The 17,250-nt window shown below is 32.0% G+C and overlaps 1 protein-coding gene across 2 annotated transcripts in view; it reads left to right on the top strand.

Moving 5' to 3' along the window:
• LOC129989047 (unconventional myosin-VIIa-like) overlaps positions 1-17,250 on the top strand; it is a 282,890-nt gene that overhangs the window by 245,842 nt on the left and 19,798 nt on the right. For both annotated transcript variants that reach the window (XM_056097359.1, XM_056097358.1), the window contains 8 exons: positions 7,186-7,260; positions 11,365-11,449; positions 12,472-12,578; positions 14,011-14,137; positions 14,254-14,375; positions 15,043-15,190; positions 16,116-16,258; positions 16,419-16,592. In XM_056097359.1, coding sequence (XP_055953334.1) covers positions 7,186-7,260; positions 11,365-11,449; positions 12,472-12,578; positions 14,011-14,137; positions 14,254-14,375; positions 15,043-15,190; positions 16,116-16,258; positions 16,419-16,592 — 981 coding nt within the window. The remainder of the gene's footprint in view (positions 1-7,185; positions 7,261-11,364; positions 11,450-12,471; positions 12,579-14,010; positions 14,138-14,253; positions 14,376-15,042; positions 15,191-16,115; positions 16,259-16,418; positions 16,593-17,250) is intronic.

Here is a 17,250-nt window from a genome sequence, read left to right as displayed (position 1 = left end):
TAATTTGCGTGTTATTTACTCAAAATGTATATATTTTTATTTCTTCTCTCAAAAACGTAACTCGGCAAACAATTTCTATTTCCTTGGGTCTCGCTTTTAAAAAGAGTAATTAAAACGTCATAACTTTTTTTTTTTTTGGTATTGCATAATTTAGACAAAGACTACTTTCCACAGATGAACTTCAACAACTAACCAAACTTTTCTGCTTGTTATATGGATATATAAGTAGTTTCGACTTCTCTTTTTTTTTAAACCAGATTTTTTTTTTTTAACTGCAAAGTGTCAATACCTTTTTACCTGTTAATACTATTTTCGGCAACCTTGTTGCTGTTTACTGATACTTATATAGTAAATCAATAAAAATTAAAACTTTCAGAAATGTAATGATATTATAAATAAAAATAATCAATAATTAGATTATAATTATCACGTGATCAAACTGACATCTCGTAAAAATTTGTGACTGGCAAAATGTCAGTTGAATGAAAAAATGCCTATTTCCACATGTTTCGAAAGAGAAAAAAAAAACGTGAAATTAAATTGCATTATTAATTTATTACATATATTGCAAATTATTAGTATTAAAACTTAAATTCTTTTCCAATATATAAACTTTTTCAAACACTTTAGAAACATATTCAAGACTACTTTTCATTGGACCTACTGATACATCTCACAGATTTTGTCAAACTATTAACTTAAATTGCCACTGAATTGAAAACCTTCCAATAATAGGGATAGAAAAAAGACAGGTTTCAATAACATTGTATCCATACAAAAAGAATTGAACAATCTTTTTCTGAGAACAAAAACTAATCAAATCTTACTCGCATGTTTTTCCAGTTTTAAACATCTATTCAAATACGAACTGATACTGGTTTCCACAAAATCAAGATAAATTAAGAGCTGTCAAACTGAGCGATTTTCATTTAAAATCGCGAAGAAAAATCACCATAGGCGCGGCTTTCGTGCATTGCCTTCTACGAACTCTTATTTCTTCAACCTTAAACATTTCCTTCTGTTTTAATAATTGGGTTGTACAAATTCGGAGACCTTACCTTTTGGAATTACTTGCAAGAGATGAAAGGTGACATCGCAGCCCACCGGCAATTGGATAAAAAAATGGTATGTCCAGTTATATTTACCTCGTAACTGTGACATTCTTGAAATGGACACCAAAATCGACGTGCTTTTTGTTTGTCCAAATGGGATATTAACGTATTAAATCCTCCCGATTTACGAGGCATATTCGAAAAATAAGTATAGTTTCCTTGTACCGCCGCTGCAACGCTGCAGTCGGCGTTCCGCGCATGGGCACTAGTCTTCCTTGTTCACTGGTTTTTAACTGACGCCACTTTGGTTTCTCTACATTGTGTTTTCAGTTTGCTGTACACATATAAAATGTTTAAGACAATTAGTAGTCCGCCGAGTGTGAGATTCGTGCTCTAATTCGATTTTTGACATCAATGAATGTGAAACAGGCTGAAATCTATCGTCAAGTTAAAGATGTTTACGGTGAAGGCACGATGAGTGATGGAATGTTGAGAAAATGGGTTAGAATGCTTAATGAAGATCGAACAAATGTCTACTATAAGGCTCGAGGTGGTCGGCCTTTTGTTGTCAACGATGATCTGGAGAGGAAAGTTGATGAAAAAATCCATGAGAATAGACTTTTCACAATGACAACGCTTTCAGACGATTTTCCGCATATTTCATGCACAGTTTTGTACAAATTGTTACAGACCGCTTAGGTTATCACAAGGTGTGTTCCTGATGGGTTCGAATGGAATGGTGAGAAGTTTCTGTGAAAAATGTATAGAAAAGCTAGTAACTTGCTACGACAAGTATTTAAATATTGGCGGAAACTATACAGAAATATTGCTTAAGGTATGCTCTTTCATGAAAAAGTAAAATTGAAAGAAAAAAAAAATTCTGGCCTTTCTTTAAACAATGCGTATTTTCCGAATACGCCTCGTATAATTATTTAAAAAAAATTGAAACGATGTATTTTAACTCAGTATCAAATATGCAGACAAGTTTTTTGTCCCTCGGGAATTTTATAAAATTTCTAATCTGAGTTGGTTTTGCTAAGTCTGTTGACCTTCAGGCATATAAAACCCCATTAAACAGTATTCTAGTGAACTAATCAGGGTAACTGGCATTTAGAGTCAAATTTACATGTGCGTCTACATGCCGTCTAATATTTAGAGGCGGAAAAACTTCAGACACTGTTATTTAATGCGGCAGGCCCTCTCCGGAAACATCTGCAGAGGCGCCGGGTATGAATTTTTTGCTTGGGGCGCAACATGCGATCATTTCGGAAACATTCATTAATTATTATGTTTAATACTTGCGGTTTTAAGTTAAGGCTAGTTCTGAAAATCCTATACAAAAGTCGTTAGTTTTTTTTCAGAGAAACGTTTCTGTTACTTTCTGGAACTTTATTAATAAGATGATGATGCCTGTGTATCCATTGGCATTCTTTAACAGCACGTCTCACAAGATTGTCTGGATATGAATCTCTCTTTTTCCAACTATCCAAAACTAGTATAGGGATTGGATTAGACTTTTAAACCTTGCTTTAAATAATAAACAGATTGCATAGAAAAATGTTAGGATCGCAAAATGTTTTTATTTTCAGATTCTTCAATTTTTTTTAAACAAAACATTTAAAAAAAAAAAATTTTTGTCTCATTTCGTTAAGCGTTAAGTTATTATTTTGAATCGAATCAGTAGGAATTATAGTTCTAATGTGAAATTCTCAAATCGAGATATCAAGTTTTTATATATCTCGATCAATATTTATTTTAGATATCTCGATCAGTATTGTTCTTCTATGTTTATTCAAATTCAAAATATTCCTGGAACAAATGATAATGGATTGTCATATTATGGATCATGTTTTTAATGCTTATATCTACATTTATCGTAGCGATTCATAATAAGAAGAAAAAAGATTGAATTTGGACTTCTTTTTCTCACTAATTCATATTAAATTCAAATGAATGGAAGAATTAAAAAGAATATTCCATTGGACGAATGAATATGATGTATATGTGTAAGAGGATTAAAACTAATTTTCCCGGGCATCTATAACTTTTATTTTTGTTTTTATAATTTCTGTTCCGTTGGAACTTTGAATGAATTATAAAACTAATTGAAAGAAATGTAAGATGAGTTACCTCATTATTAACACTTTGCAAATATTATTGACAGTCGAAGAATGTATGTCAAGGTTCACGAAATCGGCTTGTATATGTGCAAGACTAACTAGCATTTGGAGCCTCTATAATCCCTCCATTTACCTTTCTAATCATTTCTCCAATTGTACTTTGAATTAAATACAACATTAATTAAAATAAATACAAGACGATTTATATCGTCAGTAATGTTAATACGAATATTACTGACTCTCGAAGTCAACTCATCTTCAGTGTGTGCATGAAATCAATGTGTGTGTGTCAGAGGCCAAAAACTTGTGCCCGGCGCAACTGCAATCCCTCCATTTGTCCTCATAATCTCTTCTCAATTTTTGTTTTAAGTTAAATATGGCACAAATTGACCTAAATGCAAGATATGTTACCTCGTCACTCATGTAATGTGGATATCACTGACCCTCGAGGTAACTCGTCCACAGTGTGTTCATGAAATAGGTGGGAGACTAAGGTGACAGGCTAAGACTGATGCCTAAAGCAACTATAATGCCTCCATTTGTTCTCATAATCGCTGCTCCATTGGTGTTTTAAGTTAAATGGAGCCACAAATTAAACTGAATGCAAGATGTGTTACCTTGTCACTAATGTTATGTGGATATTACTGATTCTCGAGATAACTCGTCCACAGTGTGTTCATGAAATAAATTTGAGACTAAGGTAACAGGTTAAAACTGGTGTGAAGCAACTGTAATCTCTCCATTTACCTTTCTAATCGTTGCTTCATTGGGAACATTTATTATAATTAAATATAACATTAATAAAAATAAATCCAATGCGACCTTATCACTTATGTGAATATTGCTAATTGTCAAGTAACTCATCATCAATGTGCGCAAGAAATTACTGTGTGTATGCAAGAGGTCCAAAATTGGCTATCGGGGAAGTTATGCCATTTTCTTGCCTTCATCGTCGCTGCTCCATTGGTGTTCTCATCTAAACATAACATTAACTAATAGAAGGCGAGTTACCTCGTCACTAATGCTATGCGAATTCCCTCACCCGTCAAGGTTATCTCATCTGCGGTGATGAATGAATTAAGTAACATGAGAAACTGTTATGCAAAGATTAAATAGGATCATATTCTTTTAATAACATGCCATCATCAGCATGCTTGAGTTAACGAAAACGAAAACAATTTTTTTCCAACACACCCCTGTTTTATCAACCGGAGTTCAGCGGCGAGGCAACGTAATCATCATTCTCATCATTCCGCTTATCAAATGATCCGAGATCTTTAATACGAGAGCTAAGTAGTTGTGTGAGTAACTAATAAAATCATGATTTAAGACATCACAATTTTTTTTATTTAGCCTTTGAATTGAAAAAAGCCCTGGAGATTTTTAATTAGGAGTTTTAAATATCAGATATGCGGGCATACCTGTCGGACGATAGCCGTAATCGATCTTAGGGAATCGCCGCGGAATGTCGCTTCCAGAACCTGTTCGGGACAAAACAATAACAATGTTGGAATGTATTGACATTTCGCCTTCTGTGAAAGCAGAGCGAGATACGAAAGCGATGAACGCATCGGGGGAGTTTAGATAAACATTAAATGTAAGCGTCATTGTTTATTTCTTGCAGTTGAATTGAAGAAATACCGGTTTATGCAAAATAATGATGATGATATCCATATTTATAATGGTTCACAACCGTGGGAATCTTTTTGGGGAAAAAAATTATTTCTTCCCTTTTTTTTTTTTTTTTCGGAATAATAGCATAAAGCTATCAATCATTGGAAAGATAATTTTCTTGAAATTGATGTAGCGCACAGGAAAATTGAAATTTACAAACTGTGCCATTTAATATTTATTTCAATTTCAATTTTAGTGTAAGTCATGGTATCACAATACCCTCCGATTGATTGAAATGAGTTTTTTTTTAATCCTCTGCCGCCTTTAAAAATGTAGAAGTTAAAAAAATATTCTTAAATTAATAGTAAAGTGCAATTATATGAAGAATCAATGAATGATCATAAGAAGAAAACTTTGGTTGTCATCCTGGCCTAGGAGTAGCGAGTCTTCCCCGTGATCTGGGCGTCCCACGTTCGAGACCTGGTTCGGGTTGCTCCATGGTTTTTCTTTACCATGAGTTCTATCTGTGAGGTGTGTGGAAGAGACCCCCTGTAAAAAGGGGTTGTGCAAGCGAGTGCGCGAGTGTCATCATCATATGAGCTAAAAGTCAGACCTCTATCCTCGTTTGTTCAAGGGACATTACCCGCAGAAGCTATTGCACAAAACTCGGTTTAGAATCGCTGACTTCGTCAGTGGGCTTGTCTATGACAGTGTCATAAATAACAACAACGATTGTCCATGATTCAGAAGCTTTATTAACTGTCCCATCGGTTCTCTGATGGGTTTATATCTCCAGCATTGGAAGAATATGAGCTAAAAGCCACATTTAAATATAACTGTATCTTAATTCTGTTTATGTTTAAACATTTTATTGTTACATGGCAAAATATTATATGCTTGAAGTTTCATACTATTCATACAGCTTGGACTCCAATTGAGCATTCAAACTTTATCCACAAATTATAGTATTTAACATCCTTAAATCATAGCGATTATAGTTGAACTGACTATTATTTTGCATTAAATCTTCATAAAATCAGCTTTCTAATTATATTTTTTTACAAGCCATCAAATCACAGAACAGCTCTTTCCACAAAACTACCTCCATAGTTTTGTCTAGGCCTGTATGTTATATTTCTTTCAGTCAAACTCGGACTACTTATTTTAGCACTCATAAAATCATTACTTGTTTGTAATCTGCAAGAACAAATTGTTACGAGGTTAACTGACATTTTCTTGCCTTGTCACCCCCCAAACTTAAATAATAGCTGAAATGCCCTTTGCCAGAAGGACGAAGGTGTTAAATCTTCATCTCAGACAATTTTGAAATTGGAGCAAATAACTGCTTCTCGCACGATGTATTCTTAATTAATCATGATAATAAAGATAAAAATAATTCTACATTTTGATGTGAGAATGCATGTTTCTTATTTTGACATGATATTGCTTTTAGGTTTGTATGCCATCTGTCAATCGCATGTCACAAAAATCCTTCAAAACTTTCTTTAGTATAAAGTATTGCATCGAACATATTACATTTGAAAAAAGTTGCTTCTAGGGTAGAAGATACTCATCGAGAAAGGAGTTTTTGTGAGTTTTTCCACACATTAAAAATTAATCAAAATATTAACGTTTTCTATCTTGAAAAAGAGAAACGTTCCTCCCCCTTTAATATCATGTCGCAGTATATTAATGCACTTATTTGTATTACATGAAAAATTATTTCTGCTTAATTTTTTTTTTTTTTTCTAGTCTCAATACAATTTTACAAGGTTTTTTCAAAAATACTTTTAATTGTTTTAGTTATTGCATTCATACACTCGCGTGGTGTGAAATCAACAACTGTTTTGCTGCTGTTTAGTTAAGGGTTCAAATTTAAAAGTAAAATAATCTAAGGCGTATCAAACTTGAAACATCTAATGCTATTATGTTTCGAATGAGAGGTTCAAATCTTATTTATTCTAATTTTTGTTTATATACATTATATCATATTTTAATCGAATGATTGAACGTATCATTTAAAATGGGAGATGCTTAGCAGACAGATGATCACGTTTAATGGTATTTCTATGGTAATGCTTTTGAAATGCTAAGAAAGATATTTGTTTCTTTGTTGTTGTTTTTTATATAACAGTGTTAATAAGCCATTAAATATATGCTTGAAAAATTTAAAAATATACTGTATATGAGTATTTATTTTCTGAACAAAACATTTTATTCAAATTTCAATTTTAGATATTTCTGAAAAGCCTCCATATTGTTGATGTATGCCTTTATATATTGTTTTTTCTTTCTTTGATTAAGATGTCAGCTCAATTCTGATGGATCCATTTAAATGCTAGATTTTTTGTTGTTGTGATTATTAATGGTGATTTTTTGCAATTTTCTTTCTATTTTAGGGTCACTTTATTGAAGTGCAGGTAACTGATGGAGCTCTCTACAGAACCAAAATTCATTGTTACTTTTTGGATCAGGTAAAGTGATCAATAACTATGATTATATACTGAGATAGAAAAAATTATAATATTATAAAAATTAGTTCATTATAAATTTCAATTTTCGTGTCTAAACCATTCCATTAAAATATAGATAATTATATTATATTTCAGATGCGATTCAAATAAAAATTAAATTCAACGTATGTTTAATAAATACTTGAAACAAATGTCAGTCATAAGTTAAATTTCCACCAACTGATGTGTCCAGTGGTTAAATTTCCACCACTTATGTGTTCAGTGGTTAAATTTCCTCCAACTAATGTGTTCAGTGGTTAAATTTCCACCAACTGATGTGTTCAGTGGTTAAATTTCCACCACTTATGTGTTCAGTGGTTAAATTTCCACCAACTAATGTGTTCAGTGGTTAAATTTCCACCAACTGATGTGTTCAGTGGTTAAATTTCCACCAACTCATGTGTTCAGAGGTTAGTGAGAATAACAATATGAATTTTTGCACTTCTGATCGCCGTTTGCGTTTTAACGGGTATAAATGACGCTAGAGGCAAAGAATTATTTTTCATATTTCAATTCTAAGAAATTACAGAAACGCTAGCTTCTTTCTAAGACCCATTTTTATTCTCGCCCCATTGCTTCTGTATCTTTGCACCTCTAGATAATATATAGAAATTCTTTCTTAACCCTTAACTGGGGAGGTGAAATTTTAGGACTTAACTGGGGAGGCGCGGCCTACAAGACCGCATTTCATTTACACTCAAATTAAATTTTCTAATCAATGTATTAGTATGAAAAACTGCCAATATATTTTGCAGATATTTTTCTTGATATGCAGATTTTTCGAAATATATTATCATTGAAAGAAGTAAATGCGTTTGGAACATACATTTTCTTCTCAAATTACATGTTATAATAAATAATATTCTTGAAAAAACATATTACTTTTTACTTTTTAAATAATATTTATTTTTAAAGTATATAAAGGTTTATAGAAGACAATATAATCCAAAACTCAACAATTATATGAAAAAGAAAAAAATTGACAATGAGTAAAATTGACTCTTTTTCTTATCGGCATGTGTGATTTTCATTGCACAGTTTTCTAAAGCAATTTAAACATACAGGTTAAGAACAAGTATAAAACTCAACCTATAAATTCTGTATATATATCTCTTGGTATATTAATATATTTTATAAATTTTTCAGAATACATTATCACTAGAAAAATTAATTATGTTTGAACATACATATCAGAATCAGTTGAATGCGAACTTTCATCGAAAAACTCTTCTGTACAATTATCCTTATCACTAAAATCACTTTCTGCTTCATTTAAAAGTATCTGGAGCACTGCTATGTAATAGGATCAGTAAATTGGATGATATTTCGGGGCCCAAGTTTTAGCGCCATCTGCTAAGCCTTGTTTATCACTGAGACACTAACAGGGAGTGCGGTCTCAGAGACCGCGCTTAAAGAAATAACTGAATTATTTTAAAAAGCATCACCTGAAATCGATTGAAAAAGTGCACGTGTATTGAAGGTCACAAAACAGGAAGCTACAGGGTCAATCCATTCAATTGAGTTAAAAATAGAAAAGGGGTGACCGAAAATCCATCGCTAGTGGTCTCACAGACCGCACGTGCCCAGTTAAGGGTTAATGGACATGTTTGAATAATTAGATCCATAATGTATAGTAAGTGTTCTTAAACTTTTTAGATTCTAGGCCTTATTTATCTTTTACATTGTCCTTGACTCCATCAGTATACACTTAGAAGAGTTAAGTATAGACATAGAAATGTCTTCCAATAAGAATATAAAGAAGAAAACCAGATAAGCCAATGAGGTATTAAATGACAATAATCGTGAATAAACTTGTTTTAATAAAAGTAATTGGAAAAATTCAATAACAATGCTCAGGTAGGCATAACATTACGAAATAATGATACTGCTATAGAAGCAAACAGTTTTAAAAGCAATAAAATTTTCAATTTGAGAATTCCTGTCCAACATAATAAAACTTGCAGAGTTGTGACAGTTGGATGTGCATAATTTTGCGATTTTTTTTGTTGATAATATTAAAGAAATTCATAATTACAAGAATAGTAAAGTTTTCTCGACCTCATTTCTTCCTAGCGTACACCATTAGCGTGTGAGAGTAAATGATCTTCGGGACATAATATGATATTTCGTCATCAGCCGTCATCAATATTTATTTAGTAAGGGAGTGTGACGTCCTTAACATGGGTTTATACCTTCGTCAGATTATTACGGAGAAAATTAAATATGGAGGGTGTGCGTTACAAAGTTCAACAGACTTAGTAACGGTTAATGGCACTTTATTCTACTTGAAAACACGGAAAAACAGAGAATAGAGCCGAAGCGTATACAAAACCAGTCTTTCGAAATCAGAGGCACAAGAACATAAAGTCTTAAACACTCACAACACCAAGAAGCGAGCGGACTCTTTGGAGATCAATACTTCAAAAAAGAATTCCCTCGGCTACTCGCTTAAAACTCAACTTATGTCTTTCGATTCGATTCACTAATATTTGTTCTGCTGTAATATTTTTATACCCTTCGTGACAGGGTAACTACGTTCGAAGACAAACGTCGGAATTTGAATCCTGAAGTGCTATCGCCAAAATTCTCAAATATTCTGGATACTTCATTTTTGTTGTCAATGCTGGGTCAGTGACACAGTATCCATTCATTCGTATCCGTTAGAAATTTCTATAAAACTCTCCTCCTTATCACGAAATTAACTACGCATATTGCAGATTCATAACAATATTTGACTTCAAAGAATGGCATAAACCCACTAATATATTAAACCTATGAAGTCCCTCAAGAAAATAAATTTTGAGTATATGAGTATATTCTTATATGTACCCTTTTTGCCACCTCCCAAGCTAAATGAATCCATCCATTCTCTTTGGAGTTTAGTCTCAGTGTTTGAGAAATATTGTCATAAGTAACGAAATTTACAGAAACGTGATAATCAGATCCATTTGATTGAAATTTATTTACAATAACTTAAATGACAATACCTTAGAATTATCAGTAGCATATGGGGGCCCTTATAAGACACTGAAATTCACTATAAATATTCACTAAAATCATATAAAATATCAATAAATACCTTATATTTTAGCACAAACCTTAAAAAAAAAAAAAAAAAAACGAATACTTATAGTGAATTTTACTGTCCTGTAAGGGTCTCCTTATATGACAATATGCTGCTGTTATCTGGCTTCAATAACAATTCAGTTATTTCTAGTAACAGATATTGCAAAAATAATTGTCATTTTAAGGAAAAAAACTCTCGTAGGAAAAAAAAGTAACTTTTCCTACTATTTGCAAACTTTTATTAGCTTCAAAGTGCAATCAATAAACCATGATAATTCACATCAAAAACTTAAAATTGATTGTTCAATTCCCTTACACCTAGTTGCTGATAATCATCAATTAATATTATTATTTTGCTTCAGTATTAAGGACCTTATTGTTTCTTTAATCCATTGTGCTAATCAAAAAAACAATTTATGGCCGGGATAGCCTGGTTGGTAGGATTCGCGTCCCTTGGGTTGCGAGTGCGAACCCCGCCGGCCGAAGACTCTCCGTGTGTGGTGGTGACTGGCGCATGTATAAATCTGTCGTGGTCACAAAGTCCTCCATGTCGAGAGTAATACCGCTGTGGGTACTGCATCAGGTGTGATCGTTTTCTGATTCAAGTCTAAATTACGATCTGTGGATGAGTGAATGAAATGCATGAATGAAGTCCGCCCCGTAAAAAGGGTTGTGACGTGTGTGTAGCTAAGCCGTACTCTTGGCCCTAGATGGCGCTACTGAGAAACAAGAGACGCACCCTTGGCTTAAAATCATTGAATTCTAAAGTCAGTGGGCTTGTCTATGACAAGTGCCATTAGAAACAACTGCAACAAAAGATTTTTCACTTAACCTTGGATTAAATAACTTTTGAGAAATATGCAGGTGTTGTATATTAATTTATATTAATGTTATTTATATCTGTTAATTAATAAATTATTTTCTGATAATAACTTTCAAAACATCAAGATTGCTATATATTATTTTCTTCTTTTCTAAAACATGCATTTTTTTTTTCAGACACGGGTCATTCGTTTACTTCCTAATGAGAAGAATTACCATATATTTTACCAAATGTTAGCCGGTCTTACTCAAGAAGAACGGGGTACGTATCAGCAAAAAAAAAGTGCTTTAAATTGCCTTGAAATTACAGTTAGTTTGTTTTATATATTAATAAATCCCTGAAATTACCTAGTATACTCCGCCGCCTTTTTAATAAATGGTTGTTTCAGAAAATGCAGTAATTTAAGAAAATAATGATGGGAGAAAATGATTATTATAATGTTTTGGGAAAAGTTATAATTTGTTTTGAAAAACTAGCGGAAGCATTTTGAATTCATTTTTACTTTCTCGTATACGAAGCATAGAAAAAATATTGTAAGCGTCAAAAAATTCAAACTCCAGATTTTGAAGAGTCTGCACATTTTAAATCTTCCAGAGTTCGAAAAATACATTTTCGGAAAATGTCTGTCTTTGACAAAGATTTTTTTTTAAAAAAAAGCTTTGAGCTAGAACAGATGAAATGCGTTATATGGTCTTTGTATCAAAATTATAAATTTCTGTCCAAGTTTGTACAAAATCCATTCAGAGGAAATCTGTCTGTCCGGCTGATCGAATATAAGTTATTACTATAACTACAAAACCAAGAAAGCTAGATGGATAAAATTAGGTACACAGATTTAACATCTTTTGTATAGACATTTACCAAATTTTGAACCAAAGTCAACAAGGGGTTGATCGTCGTCGGTCTGTAATTTCAAAAACTCTTAAGCGCGGTAACTGAAAAACACAGTGATTTAAATGCATCAAATTTGATATGTAATTTTGTGACTGTAGAGGAAGTTTTACGTCAAACTTTGATTTCAGTTGGATGGGAAGAATGCCTCTGAAACTCAAATAGGATTTTTGCGGAACTTTTAACCGTAATCGCCAAAATACTCGCCAAGGATGATACGATAGACTCAGTAAAATTGCTAAATTAACGCCAAAAGTTAATATTTCGTAACTATTGGGTGCCAAATCCATGCAAGGAGTTCACTGGGATAACACCTATAGTAGAGAATACGCGAAAAAGTTTTCAACAAACAGCTGCGGTTAAGCACTGACTGTTGTTTTTCCCTCTTGCAGCACAACTCAGTCTCGCTGGTTATTCCTTACATAATCTCTGTTACCTAAACCAAGGAGACATCACCCAAAATGAGACGGAAGATGCTTCGAGATTTGAAGCGTGGAAGGTAAGTCGTGAATATTTCGCAGATTTCTTACGTTCCTTTGTTCATATGAAAACATTTGCAGTGCTGAATGTCCATAATTAAGCAGCAATCAAATACATTATTTGTTTAACCAGTTTGCTGCAATGCTTCTTACCCTACCCTTTTTAGACACCCACACTCAATTTTAACAGGAATGAATGTCTGATTCAATAATACAATATTACCCTACTGTATTCCAATATTCCTTCCAATCTTCAACATTTTCTCATTTTTTACAAGATCTTTTCTAGTTTTTTTCAAATTTCTTAAGAATTTTTACCTATATAGGTATTTTTGAAAGATTTGCATGTTTCGGAAATTTATTATTTCTCGAGGTCCTTAAAAAGTTAAAAAAAAAAGGGGGGGGCTAACATTGTTGTTGAGACTCTACCTGAATTTCATTTCATTCAGTCGTTTCTCCGCTAATAAGATTCAAAGATATGGGATCCTAATGTCAAATAATCCACTCGTTATTAATCTGACTCCATTTTATTATCTCTCTCTCTATCTATATTACAATTCTATTTACATGCTATATATATAGTTAGTTGCTTGCTTTGCATAGTTGCCATATACAAAAACATGCATTGGTTTCGCGCGCAGTTAATTCTGATTTTAGAGTTCTAAATGCAAGTTATAGCTCTAGTATGATTAAAGTTAAAATTAGTTTTTAGCCAAAGGCGCTCGTAACAATTGTTATCTAATGATTTTGCCCTTAATTTGAATTTAATCTTGAAAAAATCATGTGTAGACCTTTTTTTTTTTTAACTAATATGAGTTAAAGGCATTAAACATTAGACATGTTTCTGCTGGAAAGTGCTTAAAGTTTATTCCTTTCTTATACAGTAGAATGATTTATGAAATATAATTATTCCAGAAGACATTTATATAACAAATCTTTTAAAATTGCTAAAATTAAAAAAAGAATTAAATTGTCAAATTTAATTATTTTATTTTTTATAATAAATTTTGAATTATTGTTTTATTATAACTAAATATTCAACGCTATTTTTTACGCTTTAGCATGACAAACTACTCTTTCTTAAATCCGAGATGCACCAAATGGTAATTAATTCTTTACATTGAAACTAATCGGAGGATGTATTTGTTTGTCAATAAAGTTTAGCAAAATTCTTTATTTACCATCAGAGCTTGTTAGCTTGTATAAACCATGAACAAAAATATATATAGTAAAAGATTTTTATCGAAAAAAAATCTGATTTTGAATTTTTTTTCTTTTGTATATATGTTGTAGAAATGTGTTTAATTAGAAATTTTGGAAATCCAACATCACTAACCAGAGGGTTTAAATCTCATCATAGCAAAAAAGCGAAATTAACTACGATATATATCCAAAGAAATTAGGCAACAGATCTTGGCTATATGAATCTTAATTCCTGGATTTTCTTTTCAGACTTGTCTGTCCGTATTAGGTATCCCTTCCATGGATGTTGTGAGAGTGCTGGCGGCTATTTTGCTTCTGGGAAACATCCAGTTTATCGATGGAGCTGGGATGGAAGTGGACATCAAAGGTGGAAATGGTGAGGCGAAGAAACTTCTACTAAAATATTAATTCTAAAATCTTGTGTTGTAATTTTTTTATGTATGTAATGTTATTTGTTATCTCCCAATGACCACTTATTTTAATTTCTCACAGCTGAAATGAAGGCCGTTGCCACTTTACTCGGAGTGTCCAGTGTGGCCTTGTTCAGAGGTCTGACCACGCGCACACACAACGTTCGAGGACAATTAGTCAAATCTCTTTGTGATGCGAAGCTCGTAAGTATGCTGCAGTTGTTACATGTTTTCTTTTTAAAATTTTGATTGTGCTGATGTTCTAAATAAAGGGTAAAATATATTTTTTAACATCCCATATATTCCAACATCAAATATAATATCCAACACTCAAAATTAGATTAAATTCTGTTCTTATTAGAATCGTTCCTTTATAAACTGAAATGCCAGGAGACATCGCTATCGTTCAATAGAACATAAGAAAACTGTTTTTTCAGCCAATAAGATTCCAAGAGTTAGAATAACATATCTTACACCATAACGTATACATTTGCATTTTCTTCTATTTTTTTAAATTCATTTTATTTGTTTCCAGATCAATTTTATATTATCTAATTTTTTTTATTCTAAATCCAAATTTATGCAAATGGATATCATTAATCTAAAAAAGGATTTTGAAATACAATACAGAATATTTAATTGAATCTTTTTTTTTTCTGAAAATGATTTTAAAATGATTCTGAAATTAAAGAAAACGATTTTTTTTAGAATCTGGTGAATATATATATATATATATATATATAAATTTTTAAATGTTGTATAAATGTTTAATGAAAAATAAATATACTACGATAAAAGTTTTAAAGTCCAAAGGACAGCAATGCTAAAAGTTTCTTGTAATTAAACACGGTGTCATGACAATTCCTTTCAGGCAACATGCACGAGAGATGCTCTTGCCAAAGCTCTATACTGCCGGACAGTGGCAACTATTGTGCGGCGAGCCAATAGCCTGAAGAGGCTGGGGTCCACTTCGGGAACCCTCAGTTCGGATAGCAATGAGTCCGTCCATAACCAAACAGGTAAGCAGATGTTTCGAAACTTTTTCATTTCATGCAATTAGAACTGTAAAAGACCTCTATCCTTGTTTCAATAAAATAATAAAAAAGTAGTTAATATTTAGCTTTATCTATATTACACGTAGCAATAGAAGAAGTCAAAGGAATTTTACAAAGCGTATATTAGATAAAGAATTTTAAAATGCATGGTAATAATCTATATTCTTTCAAGCTTTGCCCCTGAATTCTACAATGCGCATGCTTATTAAACATCAGATTATTCATAGATACTGTATCTTTCTAAAATAAGGAAAAACTTCTTTGGTTTGATTCATGGATTGTATTTAATCCTAGATGGTGTTAAATATCTGGAAAAAAAATTAACGAAGGACAGTGTAAACTTCTGTATGCATATGTGTGTGTGCAGCAGTTAAGTTTCCTTTCTTTCCGAATTTTTTTTTCAGATATTATGCATTAGAATTTGAAACGGGAAAAACGTTTTCTTCTAAGCTGTACCTTCTTTTCATCATGGAAATATAAATTGTTTCAGTTTGGGATTATTACTAAGATTTTATGCAATAATAGAAATTTACATAAAATGGCAGTTCGTAATCTATTTCCTATACATCCAATTGTAACATAAACTCACGAAATTATACTAATTATGTTAATTAATATTTATTTTTTGTTGTTGTTTATCTCCAATTATATAATTCGCTTTATATCGTGCTTTGTTTTAGTTGTTTAAAAACTGCGGTCACTAATAATTATTAATAAATTTAACCTAATTGCAGTATTTTGCTCTGTTCTTTTTAATGGTTTCTAATCTTTTCTATTAACCTACTAATTCTGCAGGGCCATGCAATTTTAAATAAAATGTTCATTATTGTCTGTGATACATTTTTTTATTTATAGTTGATTATTTTTGTCTGTGCCGTTTCTCCTGTAGAAAACAGTAGTCAACATGCATCCACGATAGGTTCTGGAGGTGTTAAAGCTTCAAAGTCAATGACAGTGCTCAATTCTGCGGTGAGGCATGCTACCGATGGTTTCATAGGCATTTTGGACATGTTTGGCTTTGAAGCTAGCAAAGTACTTATATCCAATTCTCTTTCGTAGAATAATTATAAAGAACATCATATTTTCTTTTAAAGTTGACATTCGTTTGTAGATTCTTAGATTCGATGCTTTCCTTTCATTCGTTTATTTTTTCAAACGATTCCTAATTTCGCTGCGCTTTCTTTTTTTCCAGCCTAGCCATTTGGAGCACCTATGCATCAATTTGTGCGCTGAAACTTTACAGCATTTTTACAACACGCACGTGTTTAAAAGCAGCATCGAGTCTTGCAGAGAAGAAGGTGTTCAGAGTGACTTACAAGTCGATTACGTAGACAATGTACCTTGTATAGACCTCATATCTTCACTGGTAAGTTAAGAATATTTTTAATTTCTTTCTACTAGTGATGAAGGAAAATCTCTTCTCTCTCTCTCTCTCTCTCTGTGTGTGTGTGTGTGTCTAATATAGTTATATACGTTATGTAAATGAAGAGCATGATATAATAAATAGGAATCTGACTCAAAAAGACCACATAATTTTTTTTTCGAGAATGTACTGCTTTGATTTCGAAATGTATCTGAATTATATGAAATACAATTCTCACAATTGATACTGCCCTGAAGTTGAACAAATACTTCCAATACTACCACGAATTATTTAATTTTTGAAAATTTTATCTTCATGCTTTTTTTTAATTAATGACTAGACTTATTACTACTGGGCTATATAAATTCAGCGTTTTATTATTTTATCTTCTAGGCAGTATGCTATATAAAGGATCTTTTATTGCAAATGATCTTAATGATGTAAATGATCTTTTCAAAAGACTTACACCATCACTTAATACAATAATGAAAGTAAACAATTATCAATATTTCCTTATCTTTGGTATCTCACTTTTTCAATTCTCTTGATATATTTCTGCTAAATTTACGAATTTTTACCACTAACATTTAAGTATATGTAAACTATATTTCAATGACTAAGTGCATGTAAAATATGTGCTCAGACGAGGATTATCAGTAAG

This window comes from Argiope bruennichi, chromosome 10, assembly GCF_947563725.1.
Source record: "Argiope bruennichi chromosome 10, qqArgBrue1.1, whole genome shotgun sequence".
Taxonomy (NCBI): Eukaryota; Metazoa; Arthropoda; class Arachnida; order Araneae; family Araneidae; genus Argiope; species Argiope bruennichi.
The sequence above is the reverse complement of the archived record's forward strand: the minus strand, read 5'-3'. Positions and strand labels throughout refer to the sequence as shown.